Raw genomic sequence first — 18,379 nt, 5'->3', positions numbered from 1 at the left:
GTGAGCTACCAATCACACCCAAGAGCCGAAATCCGGGCTGCGACTGCGCGAGACGCAGCTACAAACGGAGCATGGGCTCTGTGACCGGGTGAGAATTTACCCTACGACCCCGCAAAGTTAACCAAGGGTGCATGCGCCCTGTGTCAGCAGGTCAAGGGGAGGAATGAGCAGCAGACATGGGAGACGGATGAGTCTTTTAATAGAAAAACACACGTGCAACAGTATCAACACACATCTCTAGCAATCCAGACAGCGCTGAACTTCAGTTCTTCACCTTGGGGGGTGGCCTGTGAGAGGAAGATACGTGATGAAGAAGGATCCCCAGGATCATGGCACTCGGGGTGCAAGGGACAGAGATGTCTGTCTTGGTGTATTGCTGGGCCCCTGCTCACCTGTACACTCCCACGACCACGGCATGGTCTCTTTCATATGGCTCAAGGGTCAACTGCTCCTGCGGCTTCATATTCTCCTGCTGCATCTTTTTCACTTCGGAGGCAAACACAGCCTCGGCTGAGGCTGTGGAGTCAATGCAGTTGGCCTAAAGAGGAGAAAGGACTGACTGATGTCCACAACAGGGCTTTGGGCTGTTTTCCTCTTGTGTGCTCTTTAAACCAGATGTTTTCATTATTAATTCAAGTAAAACTCAGTGCTGTGGTTCTAATGTGTCCCCCAAAGTTCATGTGTTGGAACCTTAACGCTTAAATGCAACAGAATTGAGATGGGCCTTTGAGAGATGATTTAGGTCATGAGGGCTCTGCCTTCCTGAATAGACTAATGCAATTATCACAAGAGTGGGTTCCTGATTAAAAGCATGATTATGCCCCCTTTCCGTCTTGCTCTCACCATTCTGCCAATGGATGACAGCAATTTGGCCCTCGCCAGATTCAGACCCCCAATCTTGGACTTTCCAGCCTTCGGAACTGGTAGCCAAATAAATTTCTGTTCATTATAAATTACCCAGTCTAAGGCTGGGCGTTGTGGCTCACGCCTGTAATCCCAGCACTTTGGGAAGCCAAGGCGGGTGAATCACGAAATCAGGAGATCGAGACCATCCTGGCCAACATGGTGAAACCCTATCTTCACTAAAAATACAAAAATTAGCCGGCTGTGGTGGCACACACCTGTAGTCCCAGCTACTCGGGAGGCTGAGGCAGGAGAATCCCTTGAACCCGGGAAGTGGAGGTTGCAGTGAACTGAGATCACAACACTGCACTCCAACCTGGCAACAGAGTGAGACTCCATCTCAAAAAATAAAAATAAAATAAAAAATTACCCAGTCTATAGCATTCTGTGATAGCTACATAAAAAGGGCTAAGACACTTAGGTTTAGGAAATGTGATAAAAGGCTTAATTAAAGAAGTTTCTGGCTGGGTTCATGCCTGTAATCCTAGCACTTTGGGAGGCTGAGGCAGTGACATTGCCTGAGCTCAGGAGCTCCAGACCAGCCTGAGCAACATGGCAAAACCCCATCTCCACTAAAAATATAAAAGTGCCAGGTGTGGTGGCACACATCTATAGTCCCAGCTACTTGGGAGGCTGAGGCATAAGAATTGCTTGAACCTGGGAGGCGGAGGTTGCAGTGAGCTGAGATTGCACCACTTCACGCCAGCCTTGTGACAGAGCGAGACTGTGTCTCAAATTAAAAAAAAAAAAAAAAAAAAAGTTTTTAGTTTGCTTTGGATTTGAAGCAGGAAGCCTCAAACAGTCCTATTTATCTAAAAGCCAGTGCTTAAGTTTTATACCCAGGAATTGTTTGGTTTATTTCTAATTCCTCTTCTTTAATAATAGTAATAATGCAGTTGAGAATCATAAAACAAATGTAGTAAAAGGCTAACAAATGGTGAACCCTGTGAAGGGTGCATGGGGGAGTTCTCCATTATTTCTAAATAAAACGTTGTGAAAGATGCACCTAGCTTTTATCTAGTATCCTAGGCCAGGATCTTTTCTAAACACTTCATATATATTGACTAATTTGATCCTGTCATCCACCCTGAAAAAGATTAGACTAATATTTCTATTTTACAAGTGAGGAAACTGAGGCATATAGGTTAAGTAACTTGCTTAGTTTACACGGCAGGCTGGAATGAGATGGTCAGACTCAATTTTGCACTTGACCACTGCACTCTCCTGCCTCTTTAAATCCAAAGCTATAGTTTTGCAGACTTGGTCTCTCTCTTTTGGGTGGCTATTTGACAGATACAGATAGAGAAGATACCTCCCTAGAACACTGCCACCCCATCTTAGACTCCTCCAAACCCCGCACCTTAATGGAAATCACAAAGTGTCCTCCATTACGCAGGAAGGTGTGGGCATTCAGGGCCACAATCCGGGTCTGGTCTGGCTGGGCCACATCAGCAAAGATCACATCCACCATTGCTAAGGAGAAAGGGGCAGCAGTTACAAGCTGGAGTCACAGGGATCATCCCAGACCCTCCCAGGGGCCTATGCCCATCACCAGCAGGTTCCTGGGAGATTCTCCCTGCCTCCAGTTTCACTCCCCACCTCCACTGGTCCCCCTCCCTCCAGTATCCCAAGATGAGTCCAAAACCCACAGTCACATCATTCATCCACTCTTCTTGGAAACCATGGTTGCCACCTACTCTGTGGACAGCCCTGGGCCGGGCGTGGGGGACATAGAGACGAGTCAGACCCGGACCCTGCCCTCGAGACGCTCCCGGGTCTGGTGGGGAGACAGACACGTCATCAAAAAGACAAGTAAGAGTGAGTGAGCACTTATAGGCAAGAGTGTCTGCAGGACCGTGAAATGAAAACAAGTCGCAGAACAAAGGGGATAGTATGAGTGCACGGGGGAAAAAAACACAGAAAGAAAAATGAGCAGAATGAAAAATAATGTATTTAAGGCAGTGTGACTTTTCAAAAATGAAAAGGTGGTATAATGAAAACTGATTACTTAAAACCTGGGAAAAGCAGACATCAAATTGTTCTCATCAGTTACCTCTGGGGGTGGTTTATAAGGCTTTTCAACTTTTATATTATACCTTTGAATGTTTTTTTAAACAAAGTCATTAATAGTCACAATGGACCCCTCTAGGTCAAGCCATAGCTCAGTTTGTTTTCTGGGCTATGCTCTCACCAGCCAATGATAAGGACCCCCAAAAGGAGGCTTTTAATGCAGGGGCAGTGTAATAAATACAGGAGGCAGGAAGTACAGGAGACCTAGGAGATGGGGAGGAGACTGAAGGAGAGGAGCTTGGCCCTCCAAGGGTGGCTTCCAAGATTCTGAAGTCAAGCTGCCACCTCTACAGCTTCACCTAGCTCCCCTTACCCCTTTCTATTCCTGCAGACTCAAGAGGTCTGCTCATCCACTCCAACTCCATCTAAATCAGGGGTCCACTGGCTTCTTCCAGGAAGCCTGCAGTGGCCTGTCCTACCCCACCGGGGCCACCCCCAGACCCCTCACCGATGAGCATGCGGTATTTGTGTGGGTGCCGAGCATCTTCGATCACAGGAATGATGTTGGTCCTCTTCTTGGCCAAGTTAATGAGGTCACGGCCAGAGCGGTGGGAGAACTCGACTGCATAGACTAGACCATCCTAAAATAAATTAAAAAGAAATCAACAATGATGCTAGTTCTCAGGCATGGAGTGCCTACTTTAGGCCCATACACTCTACACAGCATCTCTTCCAACCCCCAAATCAAAACCCTACCATATAATGACTATTGTTATCATGCCCATTTTATACATGAATACACTGAGGTCCAGACATAAAGTCACAGGTCAAGGGTTATTCAGCAAGTAGCAAAAGTACCCAATCCCATCTGCCTGAGAGCCCAGGCTCCCAACAGAGGCTTAAAGCCAGGAAGCCAAGGCACACAGATGATGTAACCATGGGCCAATCACTGCTGTGAGCACCTTTCAGAAATTAACTCATTTAATCTTCACAAGTCTATGTTCCAGAAAGGTAAACTGAGGCTTGGATGAATTAGGTAACTTGCCTGATTAAAGCCTGAGGGTTTGTTTTCTTGTTTGTTTGTTTTGTTTTGTTTTTGAGATGGAGTCTTGCTGTTGCTCAGGCTGGAGTGCAGTGGTGCAATCTCAGCTTAGTGCAACGTCCACCTCCCAGGTTCAAGCAATTCTCCTGTCTCAGCCTCCCGAGTAGCTGGGACTACAGGCACATGCCACCACACCCAGCTAATTTTTGTTATTTTTAGTAGAGACAGGGTTTTACCATATTGGTCAGGCTGGTCTCGAGCTCCTGACCTCAGATGATCCACCTGCCTCGGCCTCCCAACGTGTTGGGATTAAACGCATGAGCCACCTCGTCTGGCCAAAGCCTGAGGCTTTAAGACACTACATTTAATAGCTTATAAACACGTAAAGTAACAAAGGGTAATGGAGTGGGACATGTGGGTGCCGGGGTCCTCTAAACGGGAAGCCTATACAGGCTCAGAAACCATGAGATCTCCTGGTTCTTTCTAAAGAAACCAGAAGAGCAGGTTTTAGCAGCATAAAATTTTAAAGAGGCCCATCAAATCAAACAGTCTGGTATCTATACTCCCAGCTGTCTCTCTAAGGTTGGTCACCCCACACCCACGTCTCTTCCCTTGAGGCCAAGAACCCAGGAGCGAGGTTGAATGACGTTATCTGGTTCAAGCCGCCTCTTTTACTCACAGGCACTGTGACAGAAAAAGGCCTGGCCCTAAGTCACACAGTGAAGGCAAGCCGTCAAACCCTGCTATTCCAGGTTGGCAGAGGGGAGGGAGCCTTTGCCTCCTGCCTGACTCTCCATCCACTCACTCACCGGACCGACGATGTCAGAGACATGGGAGACGGTGGTGCCCGAGGCAGCCCCGAGGTAGAGCACCTTAGCCCCCGGTTTGATGTGGATCTGGTCCACACCACCCAGGATTGCTGCAGCCAGCTTGGAGCGGAAAGGGTTCCAGGCTCGGTACTCGATTTTGTCATCTCCTTCCTAGATGATAGATGGGGACAGAAGTCAGTGCTAGGCTCTTCTGCAGGACCTCACTGCCCTTAACCCTAGGACCCTTGAAAGGAACTGGGCCGTCCTATCACTGCACAAGAACTCAACGTGAGTACAGAGCAGTGACCATGCACATGCCGTCACTGCCCTCTCATGGAGGTTACTGACTCAAGGGGCAGCAACAGAGAATAAACACAAAGAGTAACAGTAAAACCAGCACTCGTTCAACAAACATGCACTGTGCCAGCACCTACAGTGTGCCAGACGCTGCTCTAGGCGCTGGGGATACAAGACAAGGATCCCTGCCCAGAAGGCGTAAGTATTCACTGAACTAGCTAAATATAACATGGCATATGAGATGGTGACAGGTGTTAAGGAGAGAAGACAAAGTCAGGAAAGAAGACATGAAGTTTGGGAAGCAGGGAAAGGAGCAGGTGAAAATAAGAAAGGGGGCCAGGGAGGGGCTGAAAGGCAGATTCCAAATCAGACCTGAAGGAGGCGAGGGGCCATTCAAGTTATCAAGTTATCTGAGGAAGGACATTCCCAGGAGAGAGAAAGCGATTAGGAAGGCCCCAAGGCCTTGACAGGCAGAGCGGTGTGAGGCAGCCTGGAGAAGCAGATGATAAGGACGCAGCCTCCCACAGAGCTGGGAGTGGGAAGAGCAAGGCCAGGGTGGCTGGAGGACACTTGGTCAGATGGTTAGTGAAGGAGACAAGGCCGGGGGGCAGGCAGGGGGAACTAGAATGCGCAGGGTCTTGGAGGCCACAGTGAAGACTCAGGGGTCTAACCTGAAGGCAGTGGGGAGTCACAGAAGGCGGATTAGGAAGGGAATAGACAGTGTGGTTTGCATATGATGACAATCCTGCAGCTGTCCTGTGCAGGACACAGGGTGAGGGTAGACAGACTACTGGCTACACCCTCAGCTGCGACCCTCGTGGCTTGGACAGGGGCCCAGTTCTCACCGAAATAGAGACTCTCTTCTCCCCATAAACTGATTCCCCAGGGACCAGGTTTTTGGTGACCAGTGCATCTTCCTTTCCTCGACAAATGAAGACACCTAGGTGAGGGGATCAGAGCAGTGGTGAGGACCCCTCGCCTCTCCCTGCCCCTGAAGCCCAGCCGGCTCCCTGCCTTCCTCACTCACCCTCATGCCGATGCGGCTCCACCATCACATTCTTCCCCGACTGGTTTCCTCTTTTTCCTCCCCGACCACGACCCCGGTTGCCGCCAGAATGGAAGCCTCCACCTATAAAGGAGAGGTACAACAGGCGAGAAAGATCCTGAATCTCCGCCCTCCCTACTCCCCGCCTCAGGAAGGCCTCCTCCATAACCCCTAGCCAACCTTACTCACCTCTTCCTCCTCCTCCACCACCGCCGCCGCCACCGCCGCCACCTCCTCGTCCACGACCTCTAAAGCCTCCGCCTCGACCTCGGCCCCCGCCAAAGCCCCCTCGGCCTCCACGACCACCACGGTCACCAAAGCCCCCTCGGCCGCCAAAGCCACCCCCACGGGGACTGAAACCTGTGGTGGAAACAAAAATAGGAATCAGGGCAATGAAGCTTAAAAGGTGAAGCCACCTTGTACCCAGCAATACCTCTCAGGCGAGAAACCTGAAATCCGTGTGCCCGTGTACAGCAGGACACATTTCCAAGAATGTCCACAACAAAAGAAAAGCGAAGACTAACCCAAATGTCCATCAATGGAATGGACAAATAAAATAGAAGATATTCACAATCAAGATCACGAAAATGACCTTCAGTTATACACAACAGACTAATGTTAAAATCATATCTTTTTGTGCTTAGTGCTTTTTTTGAGATGGGGTCTCGCTCTGCCCCCCAAGTTGGAGAACAGTGGCGCAATCATAGCTCACTGCAGCCTTGAACTCCTGGGCTCAAGCACTTCTGCTACCTCAGTCTCTGAAATAGCTAAATTACAGGTATGTGCCACAACTCCTGGCTAACTTTTTTTTTTTTTTGTAGAGATGGAGGTCTCACTATGTTGCCCAGGCGAGTCTCCAGCTCCTGGCTCAAGTGATCCTCCTGCCTCGGCCTCCTGAAGTGCTGGGATGACAGGTGTCAGGCACCACACCCAGCCACAATAATGTTGCCCAAGAAAAGGGGCAAGGGAATGAGAAATGCAAAACTCATGATATTGGCGAATGGGAAGGAGATACTAATATGGGGTTGGGATAGGGGAGGGGTACATGAGTAGATGTAGGTTACTGTTAATATCCTCGTTTCCTTGGTTGCATAGCAGATTCACAGAATTCATTCCATGTCAATATTAATTACTGTGAGGAGTAAGCCCTGCATATGAGCACATGCTGGGACAACAGGGTCCCCTAGACTCTGGAAACGTCTTCATACCCTCCCACTCCTGACCTTGGAGCTGGAAGAAAAGTGTCAACCCCAGCCCCTCAACAGAGGGGAGTACAGCACGATGTCATCCCTAATTCATCGCCCTGCTTCCAAGCTTAAAGACGTCCCTGTCAGCTCAGGGGAAAAACAAGAAAAGTATAACAAACTGCCATTAAAGAATGGGCTACACTTTACAAGTAGTTTGCAACGTGTCAGTAGGAAATAATATGTTAAAGAAATAATAGATTCAGATAGGCTTTATTCTTACCAGTTCAGGACAGCAAACACCATTAGTACAAAACAATGTTTAAAACAGAACTCTGGTGCTAACAGATTCAATATTTTCTGCGATTTGGTTTCAAAAACTCAGAAGTACTAAATCACACAAGTTAAAAAAAATAGTTGGAAAACCAGTGGTTTAAAATTATCTCACATGGGCCGGGCGCGGTGGCTCAAGCCTGTAATCCCAGCACTTTGGGAGGCCGAGACGGGCGGATCACGAGGTCAGGAGATCGAGACCATCCTGGTTAACCCGGTGAAACCCCGTCTCTACTAAAAAATACAAAAAACTAGCCAGGTAAGGTGGCGGGCGCCTGTAGTCCCAGCTACTCGGGAGGCTGAGGCAGGAGAATGGTGTAAACCCGGGAGGCGGAGCTTGCAGTGAGCTGAGATCCGGCCACTGCACTCTAGCCGGGGGACAGAGCGAGACTCCGTCTCAAAAAAATAAATAAATAAATAAAATAAAATAAAATAAAATAAAATTATCTCACATGATGTAATCTATTCAATAATAAGTTTGCTCATGTTTTTTGTAAAGATACACTATGATCTTATCCTACGCACCCTTCATGCACCTTAATGGTATTACAGATAAAAAATGTATCTTTTAACCTAATTTAATCTTTAAAAATGAATGGTTTCACTTTCAAAACTCCCAAACTTAAGGAAAAGTTGTTTACTTTTAATCTTCTACTCCCTCTACAGTCCACTCTTCACACAGCAGCTAATACATGCTGTGTTTAAAGCAGCAAGTAAGATCTCATCATGCCCTTGCCCAAATCCCTCCAATGGGTTTCCACCACATCCAAAATGAAATAAAAATTCCTTTCCCTGGCTTACAAAGCCTGAAATCAAAGCCTAAAATCTTTAGGCTTTAAATTCTGATTTCATTGTTCTGAGCGCAAGGTATTCCCCTAAATAAAGCTCTCCAGGTGACTCCAAGGTGCAGCCCACATTGAGAATCATCATCGTAAGGATGTGGCCTGTGCTGACTTCCCTGACTTCATTCTATGCTGGGTTCCATGCTCTTCCCCACCAAGCATACATAGTCCAGCTTCTAAATCTTTACCACGTGCTGTTCCCACTGCCCGGCTCCTGCAGACATGTGCACGGCTCACTTGCTCCTTCACTGCATTCTGGTCTATGATAAAATGTTAGTTCCTCAGAAGGGCCTACTTTGGCCACCGTACCCTTACCCTGCTTTATTTCCCTTCAAATCAATGATCACACATGGCATTTTTAATATTACCGCCTGCCTCCCCCGCTAAGATCAAGCTCCAAATGGGCAGGCATTTTTAATTGTTTTGGTCACCACCGCATCCCCAAAACCCTGCACAACATCCGGCACGACGTATGGGCTCAATAAATGTTAAATGAGCACTGTGCGGATGATTCTTAAACCCTGGGCCCTGCCTCAAGGAGAAAGCACCCTTTATTTGTTTAGAAAGCACATGATCCATCAGCTGGTGACCAGGGAAGCGCTGGTCACTCCCCTCAAGTATCCCTTATGGAGAGACTGGCAATGTTGTTGCCACTCTCCACCCTAGTGAGTAAGGTAGGTTCATAGGGGTCTTGAAAACTTCATCTGTAAGACATGGAGCAATATAGTGCCAGGCCAGGTGCCGTGGCTCATGCCTGTAATGGCAGCACTTTGGGAGACCCAGGCAGGTGGATAGTTTGAAGCCAGAAGTTGAAGACCAGCCTGGCCAACATAGTGAAACCCTGTCTCTCCAAAAAAATTAGCTAGGCGTGGTGGCACGTGCCTGTAATCCCAGCTACTTGGAAGGCTGAGGCACAAGAATCAATTGAACACAGGAGGTGGAGGTTACAGTGAGTTGAGATGGTGCCACTGCACTCCAGCCTGGGTGACAGACAGAGATTCAGTATCAAAAAAAAATAAAAATAAAAAAATGCAGTGCCCATCCTATAGGGCTGTAAAGATTTAATGCCTTGTACACACAGAGCACTTCACATATACACTACCTGGCACCTACTTTGAACATCATCATTCAAACTCAGGGGAACGAGTCTCCTCTTCCCTCCTCATGCACCTTAATGGTATTAACGATGAAAATGTAAGTTTTAATAGCTACTCCTAATTTGATCTTTTAAAATGAACAGTTTCCTTTTCAAAACTCCAGAACATAACCAAGAGTTGTTCACTTTTTATCTTCTATCCCCCTTCAGTCCACTTTCCACACAGCAACTAATAAGTGCTGTTTTTGTTTTGTTTTATTATACTTTAAGTTCTAGGGTACATGTGCACAACATGCAGGTTTGTTACATATGTATACATGTGCCATGTTGGTGTGCTGCACCCATCAACTCGTCATTTACATCAGGTATATCTCCTAATGCTATCCCTCCCTACTCCCCCCACCCCACAACAGCACCCGGTATGTGATGTTCCCCTTCCCGTGCCCAAGTGTTCTCATTGTTCAATTGCCACCTATGAGTGAGAACATGCGGTGTTTGGTTTTTTGTTCTTGCAATAGTTTGCTGAGAATGATGGTTTCCAGCTGCATCCATGTGCCTAACAGCACTCAGATCTCATTATTTTCTTGCCCAAACCCTCCAACAGTTTTCCAAAGCCAGGACCTTCATTTAGGTGAGATGCCACAGCTAGGTTTATGAAAGTCTCAACCCAGGCCTAATAAAAAGGAAGTATTGGCATGTGCACGGGGCGGAGTGGGCAGGAGTGTAAACTTTCAATCCCAGATACTCAAAACATCTCATTTCAGGTCCTGGAGCTTTTGGGGGGAAAATGTACCAAAAGTACCCACTCCTCAGAAAAAACACATGTTCACACAAACTTTTCCAGTAAGTTCTTTTTTTGGGGGAAGAGGGGTTCCACAAACTCCCTGATTTAAAATCTGCTTTCCTTCCACAGCCTTCTCCATCTCAAAAATGGCAATTCCATCCTTCCAGCTACACACCCCCAAACCCTTGGTTATCCTTGACTCTGCTCACACACCCACATACAATCTGTTGGTTCTGTCTTCAAAAGCATGTAAAACCGTCAGCATGTCCACTGCTTCCATCCTGGTCCACCACACCACCTCCTAGATTACAGCAACAAGCTTCCCACCGATTTGCCTGCTTCCACATTTGCCACCCTGAGGTCTTTCACACATGGAAGCAAGAAGAATCCCTTTTAAAAATGTCAGACTGCACCACGCCCCTGCTCAAAAGCTCCCAAAGGGTTCTCTCACTCAGACTAAAATCCTTACTAAAGAGCTAACACCTGACAACTTTTACAACTTCACATTCTACCACACAACGGAGGAAGGTTGGAAGAAGGGGTATCCTCCATTTCTGAGGGAATCATAGACCAGGATGCCTGCAGGCAAGTCAGGATCTCAATAGGAGAGATACCTGGCCTACAATCCCTCAGCCCACTTCATCAGGAGATCCCCCAAACACGGAAGAGAAAGGGAGCTTGGGAGAAGGGCACGGATCCACAAATCTCCTGCCAGGTGACCCCAATCTCTCCAAACAAACACACACAAAAAAGAAAAATAAAGCCTGTTCCAGGAAAACAGACCCTTTGGGCCATGGTGGAAAATTCTCCAAACTCAATGAAGCAAGTTCTCACACAGACGAGTGGGGGTTGGGCAGGCCAGATGGAGGAAGTGCTCAGACACCACGGAGGAGGATTCTAATTTTGTTCTGAGAAAGATAAAGACAACAACTAGAGCCAATACTATTATGTCAAGCACTGTGCTATTTTTTTTTAAACGTCGCTTAATCCTAACTGGCGCCTTTTTATTGATGAGAAAACAGAGGCTCAGAGAGGTAAAGCCACTTGCCCAAGGTCACACAGCAGGCTAAGAAGCTGAGCCAGAACTGAAATACTAAACTGAGACCCTTCTGCTGTCAAAGCCAGGACCCTCATCATTCCACCATGAAGGCAGTGGGTTCAGCAGAATCTAATGGAAAATCGAAAGAATAAAACCACTTACGTCCTGTGACAACCACCCACCCCCCTACCCCAATCTAATGCCGAGCTTGTTAAGTCTCGCCCCGGAGGTGGAAATCTTAGTCCCCAAATCTCCACTCCATCCCTGGGGATCCGCCCCCCTGTAAGTGCAGAAGGCGGGAAAGTGAGCCAGAGTGCCGCACACGGCCAACCGAGGAGTCCTCCGCTCCGGCCCACTCGGAAAAGCTGGGTTGGGGGATAAGGGGATGGTGGTGGTGGCAGCGACAGGGAAGGCAAATAGGGGCTTCCCACACACATCTCCAGGACCCAAGGTCAGGAACTCTCCATCTCCGACCCAAGGCTGATTCCCAAAACACGCCCAGCGATCCAAGACTCCAGATGCCGGGATCCAGACTCTAGTCCAAGACTCCTGAGTGCCGCCTCCTGCCCAATATCCAAAATCCCTATTAGACGGCCTCAATGAGACGAACCCCAGGTCAAGACCCCCAATGCCAGGCCCAAGGCCTTCTTCGACTCACGACCGTGACCTCCGAAGCCAGTCACAAACCCCTAGACCTCCTGGAATCAGGATTCCCCTTCCCACATGAGACCGGATCCGTGCTCAGAACCTCTGCCCCCAGGCCAAGGCCCCACCCCTCCGATTCTGGCCTGGCACCCGGATTCCCGCCCGGCCTCCGTCCCTGATCCCGGACCCCACCCCAGCCTGACCTGGCTTCATGGTGAGCCCGGGTTTGCGCGGCTCCGGAGCCCGCGGCGTTCACAACTCCACGAGTCCGGGGCTTTCGCACGTGGAAAAGAGCGCAGGCGCGCGGCGACGTGCAGCGCGTGACGCAACCACGTAGCCCCGCCCCGGGCCCCTGCCCCGCCCAGAGCTCGGCGCACGCACAGTGGGCGTGGATTCTCGAGCCTATCGAAACTACGCCGGTTACCCTCACTCTCTGCCTTCCCAGCCTTTGCTTGTGCAGCGGTCTCCCTAAACTCGCTTCCGGTTTCCTCTTCCCCAGTGCGAGCACCCCAATAATCAGGGCTCATAGCGAGGCCTTCGCACGGGCTGTGCCCTCTGCCCCCTCTTTTGTATTTCTAACTCCCTGAGGTCCCTGTACACCCAAAACGGGTTCCCTGACACATTTCCAGCGCCAAGAACAGTGACCGACTCTGGGCTTCCATTCATACATCCGAAAAACATTTACCGTGCCCCTCATGTGTACCAGGCGCTGTTCTAGGAGCTGGGAATACAGCGGTGTACGAGACATAAGAATCTCCACTCTCGGCCAGGCGCGGTGGCTCAAGCCTGTAATCCCAGCACTTTGGGAGGCCGAGACGGGCGGATCATGAGGTCAGGAGATCGAGACCATCCTGGCTAACACGGCGAAACCCCGTCTCTACTAAAAATACAAGAAAATTAGCCGGGCGAGGTGGCGGGCGCCTGTAGTCCCAGCTACTCCGGAGGCTGAGGCAGGAGAATGGCGTGAACCCGGGGGGGCGGAGCTTGCAGTGAGCCGAGATCGCGCCACTGCACTCCAGCCTGGGGCACAGAGCAAGACTCCGTCTCAAAAAAAAAAAAAAAAAAAGAATACAAAAAATTAGCCGGGCGTAATGGCGAGCGCCTATAGTCCCAGCTACTAAGGAGGCTGAGGCAGAAGAATGGCGTGAACCCAGGAGGCGGAGGTTGCAGTGGGCCGAGATTGCGCCACTGCACTCCAGCCTGGGCGACAGAGCAAGACTCTGTCTCAAAAAAAAAGGAAAAAAAAAAGAATTTTGTGCTTTGTAATTGTATAATATCAATATCCATCCCTATATTCATTCTGCAAAGCAAGACAACTGCTGTGATAAGAAGTTACTGAAAACTTCCAAAACAACCTACCCGTCCAGAGCCTAGATGTTAACTGTTCCATTCAGTGCCCTATCACTCTAGGCCTAGGACAGACCTGTGGGTGCCCAGTAAATGTCTGTTGAATGAATGGATGGCCTCATACTGCTGTGAGTTCTCTGTGTACAGTGTTCCAGTTGTGGAATGCCACCAATTTGCACAGAAACATTCCTGAAAAATTGTTTAGATATTATGATGGAAAATCTGCTTAAACTTTTCAGAACCGGTCGGGGCAGTGGCTCATGCCTGTAATCCAGGCACTTTGGGAGGCCGAGGCAGAAGGATCACTTGAGCCCAGAAGCTTAAGCCCCCAGCCTGGGCTACAGAGTGAGACCTCATCTTTACAAAAAATAAAAAATTAACTGGGCATTGGCCGGGCGCAGTGGCTCATGCCTGTAATCCCAGCACTTTGGGAGGCCGAGGCAGGTGGATCACGAGGTCAGGAGATTGAGACCATCCTATCTAACATGGTGAAACCCTGTCTCTACTAAAAATACAAAAAAATTAGCCAGCGTGGTGGCGGGCACCTGTAGTCCCAGCTACTCGTGAGGCTGAGGCAGGAGAATGGCGTGAACCCGGGAGGCAGAGGTGGCAGTGAGCTGAGATCACGCCACTGCAGTCTAGCCTGGGTGACAGAGCGAGACTCCGTCTCAAAAAAAAAAAAAAAAAATTAGCTCGGCATGATTCCTTGCACCTGTAGTCCCAGCTACTCAAGATGCTGAGGCAGGTGGATCCTTCGAGCCCCGGAGGTCAAGGCTGCAGTGAGCCGTGTCACACCACTGCACTCCAGCCTAGGTCACAGAGCAACACCTCTGTCTCAAAACAAAAATAGAAAACAAAATTTTTTAAAACTATGAGATGAGATAGTTGAGTCTATTCTGGATTTCTAGGAGATGTGCAATGATTCCAGTGGGTCCAATTCCGGATAATGTTACCTATTTCGCATGGATTTTACTGTTTGCCTTCTAGTTAATTTTTTTTTTTTTCTAAAGGATAAGAGTACTCGGAGTGCAGTGCAAATTTAGGGGATTCCAGCCCTATTTCTTGGAATCCTGGCACCATCTCCTGCTTCTGAGATGCTTTCTGCCCACTTGCTCTGAAGACTTGAAATTGACTCTGTTGGTGAGTAATTAGTGGTGGAGGTGCCTGCTGGTCTTGTGCTGGGGCACAATGGTAACTAAAACAGCCCCCAGTCCTGTCCTCCTGGAGCTGCCAGTCCAATAGCAGAGACAGACAGGTTCCCAGACAGTGTAGGCCCAGAGGGGTCAGGGCTGGGGCAGGCAGAGGGGTAGGAGGGCGATGGGGGAGGCACCGCAGAAATGGGATTGGGAAGCCCCAGGCAGAGGGGTCAGGACCAGGATGGGGAAGGCCCAGGCAGAGAGGTGGGAGGGGGATGGAGGAAACACTGGCAGACAGGGCAGAGCAGGGATAGCGAAGCCCTTGAGGGCTTTTCCCAATATTCCCCATTTCCTCAACTCCCTCTGAACCTTCCTGTGACCTTCCTGCTGTAAGTACAACCTGACTCTGCCCTGAAGACCTCCTTTTCCAAGCAGGGCTGTTTTCTCCTTCTCGGCCCTCATGTCCACTGGATCTGTAGATGGGAGAAGAGCGTCCTTGCTCCTCACTTCCACTTCTAAACCATTCTCTCTGCCTCTTCCCTGAACCCCTAGCTCTGAAGCTTACAGTCACACTGTAGCACCTGCTCCCCTTTGTGCTGCTAGACCCATTGACTCCCAAGTCACCTCTGCTCACCTTGTCATTTAGCTCCAGGCTCACTGTCACCCACACCACTCCCATCCTTATTCTTGGTGATTTTCGAATTCAGGTAAATGATCCTTTTACCACTATGGCCTCTTGGTGCCTTGACCTCCTTTCCCCCACTGAGCTTGTCCTCCACCCAACCCCTCTTTCCCATGATCACACCTAGACCTTGTGCTGGGAACACGCAACAATGCATAACTGTGACAGCTCCAGAGGTCCCAGCCTGGTTGGGGAAGAAAGACCCATTCTAGATGCAATAGCCCCACAACCACAGCCCCTACAGAATCTCAGCTCCATGCATCTCCCGCTCTGCCTATCACCTCCTCTCTCTCCAGCTCACTCCTAAAGATTGCACCAGTGAACCTTCAGCCTTAACCATCCATTAAGCTGTCTGACTCTTTGCTATCCCTCCCCCGATCATGGCCACGCCACTCTCACTACCCAGCCAGATTCCCCACCATCATTATCTGCACCCCTTTGCGCACCTCCAAACTATGAATTGAATTCAACCCTCCACATACTCTGCACCTGCACCCCTGGCAGCTCAATGTGGGTGGAGAAAAATACACAATCACCCTGGCTGGTCTCACTTTTGATTCATGACTACAAATCCAAATGCTTAATGCTGACCAGCAATCCTATCACTTGCCCCTAGTCTATTCATTCTCCATTTTTTCCCACCCTGTTAATGATATAGATAACACATTGCCCTGGGCTGAATTGTGTCTCCCCACAAACTCACATGTTGAAGTTCTCACCTCCAATGTTATAGTATTTGGAGGTGACAGCATTGGGAGGAATTAGGGTTGGAGGAGGTCATGAGTGTAGAACCCTCATTATGGGATTAGTGACTTTATTATTATTATTTGTTTTTGTTTTTGTTTTTGAGACAGAGTTTTGCTCTTGTTGCCCAGGCTGGAGTGCAGTGACATGATCTCGTCTCATGGCAACCTCTGCCTCCCAGGTTCAAGCGATTCTCCTGCCTCAGCCTCCGGAGTAGCTGGGATTACAGGCATGTGCCACCACGCCTGGCTAATTTTGTATTTTTAGTAGAGATGGGGTTTCTCCATTTTGATCAGGCTGGTCTCGAACTCCTGACCTCAGGTGATCCCCCCGCCTTGGCCTCCCAAAGTGCTGGGATTACTGGCGTGAGCCCCTGTGCTCGGCCAGGGTTAGTGATTTTATAAGAGGAAGAGAGGGGATATGCAAGCTAGGAAGAGGGCCCTCGAAGAGAATCACATCAATCAGTACCTCGATCTTGGGCTTTCCAGTCTCCAGAACTGTGAGAAATAAATCTCTGTTGTTGAAACCGCTCAGTCTATGGTATTTTGTTAAGACAGCCCACACAAACAAATACACATGTATTAATTTTTTTTCAACTTTATTAAGTTTTAATTTACATACCATAAAATTTGCCCATTTTGGCCGGGTGTAGTGACTCACGCCTGTAATCCCAGCATTTTGGGAGGCCGAGGCAGGTGGATCATGAGATCAAGAGATAGAGACCATCCTGGCCAACATGGTGAAACCCCATCTCTACTAAAAATACAAAAATTAGCCAAGTGTGATGGCGCATGCCTGTAGTCCCAGCTACTCGGGAGGCTGAGGCAGGAGAATCGTTTGAACCCAGGAGGCAGAGGTTGCAGTGAGCCTACTGCGTGCCACCGCACTCTAGCCTGGTGCAGAGTGAGACTCCGTCTCAAAAAAAAAAAAAAAAAAAAAAAAAAAAATTCACCCATTTTAAGTCTATTGTTCATTTAATTCGGGTAAATTTACAGTTGTGCACCCATCACCACAATCCAGTTTCAGAAAACTGCCAACACCCCATTTCATACAAATGGAATCATACAATATGTAGCCTTTTTTTTTTCACTTAGCCTAATGTTCCACATTGTTGCAAATTTCTTTTTTATGGCTGAGTATTTCATTCTCTGGAATTTCATTGATCTGTTCACCTGTTGATGGGCTTTTGAGTTGTTTCTAGTTTGGGTTATTATGAATAATGCTGCCATGAACATTCATGTACAAATATTTGTGCAGATTTACTCTAATTTTTCTTGGGAGAAGTCCTAGGAGTGAAATGGCTGGGTCATATGCTGAGCATGTTTACCTTTTGAAGAAATGGGAACACTTTTTTTCAAAGTGATTGGACCTATTTTATTTCTTTTAGTTTCTTTTTTTTATTTTTCGAGACAGGGTCTTGGTCTGTCACCCAGGCTGGAGTGTAGCAGCATGATCATAGCTCACTGCAGCCTTAATGTCCAAGGCTCAAGCAATCCTCCTGTCTCAGCTTCCCATATAGCTAGGACTCCAGGTGCTTGCCACCAGGCCTGGCTAATTTTTGTATGTTTTCTAGAGACAGGTGTCTCATTATGTTGCCCAGCTGGTCTCAAACTCCTGAGCTCAAGCAATCTGTCTGCCTCGGCCTCCCAAAGTGCTGGGATTACAGACGTGCACCAATGCACCTAGCCCAGACCCATTTTTTTGAAGAATTATTTTACACTTTCTCCTCTTTCTTCAAACCTTAGAACTTTCTCCCCGCTTCTCACTCTTTGTTGTTGACCTTGCTTCCGAGAAGATAGAAGCAATGACAAGAGAACACCAACATCCTTCTATCCCAATACGTATCAGCCGCCCCGCACCTGATACCATGTATGCTGCCTTCCCATGTGTGACTGTGGATGACTCCCTGTTACCCATAGCAGTGCCTAGCTGTGTGCAGGTCTGTTATATAGGTAAATCTGCACACGTACCCCTTACATAGATAAACTGTGTGTCACGGGTTTGATATACAGAGTATTTTGTCACCCAGGCAATAGGCATAGTACCTGATAGATTGGTTTTCTTTTCTTTTCTTTTTTCTTTTTTTGAGATGGAGTCTTACTCTGTTGCTCAGGCTGGAATGCAGTGGTGTGATCTCGGCTCACTGCAACTTCTGCCTCCCAGGTTCAAGCGATTCTCCTGCCTCAGCCTCCCAAGTAGCTGGGACTACAGGCATGTGCCATCACACGCCATTGTACTCCAGCCTGGGTGACAAGAGCTAAACTCCATCTACAAAAAAAAAAAAAAAAGAGGCCGGGCGCGGTGGCTCAAGCCTGTAATCCCAGCACTTTGGGAGGCCGAGACGGGCGGATCACGAGGTCAGGAGATCGAGACCATCCTGGCTAACACGGTGAAACCCCGTCTCTACTAAAAAATACAAAAAAACTAGCCGGGCGAGGTGG

At 48.6% G+C, this 18,379-nt stretch overlaps 1 protein-coding gene across 1 annotated transcript; it reads right to left on the bottom strand.

Moving 5' to 3' along the window:
* Positions 1-182: 182 nt before the first annotated feature.
* Positions 183-12,328, bottom strand: FBL (fibrillarin). Its single transcript, XM_025366559.1, has 9 exons — positions 12,233-12,328; positions 6,296-6,466; positions 6,089-6,190; positions 5,907-6,001; positions 4,765-4,935; positions 3,422-3,554; positions 2,264-2,376; positions 393-538; positions 183-287 (listed from the first exon to the last, which is right to left on the bottom strand). Exons 1-9 carry the CDS (start codon positions 12,240-12,242, stop codon positions 263-265), a joined length of 966 nt encoding a protein of 321 aa, XP_025222344.1. The 5' UTR covers positions 12,243-12,328; the 3' UTR covers positions 183-262.
* Positions 12,329-18,379: the final 6,051 nt, after the last annotated feature.

The sequence above is a fragment of the Theropithecus gelada genome, chromosome 19, assembly GCF_003255815.1.
Source record: "Theropithecus gelada isolate Dixy chromosome 19, Tgel_1.0, whole genome shotgun sequence".
NCBI lineage: Eukaryota > Metazoa > Chordata > Mammalia > Primates > Cercopithecidae > Theropithecus > Theropithecus gelada.
This window is presented reverse-complemented; position numbering and strand designations above follow the sequence as displayed.

What these genes read in the sequence shown, in the direction of transcription:
- FBL (XM_025366559.1), bottom strand. An exon ending in AGAAGAGAGTCTCTATTTCG is followed by an intron (nt 4,936 to 5,906) that starts GTGAGAACTGGG and finishes TCTATCATCTAG; the next exon opens with GAAGGAGATGACAAAATCGA. An exon ending in ACTTTGTGATTTCCATTAAG is followed by an intron (nt 539 to 2,263) that starts GTGCGGGGTTTG and finishes TCTCCTCTTTAG; the next exon opens with GCCAACTGCATTGACTCCAC.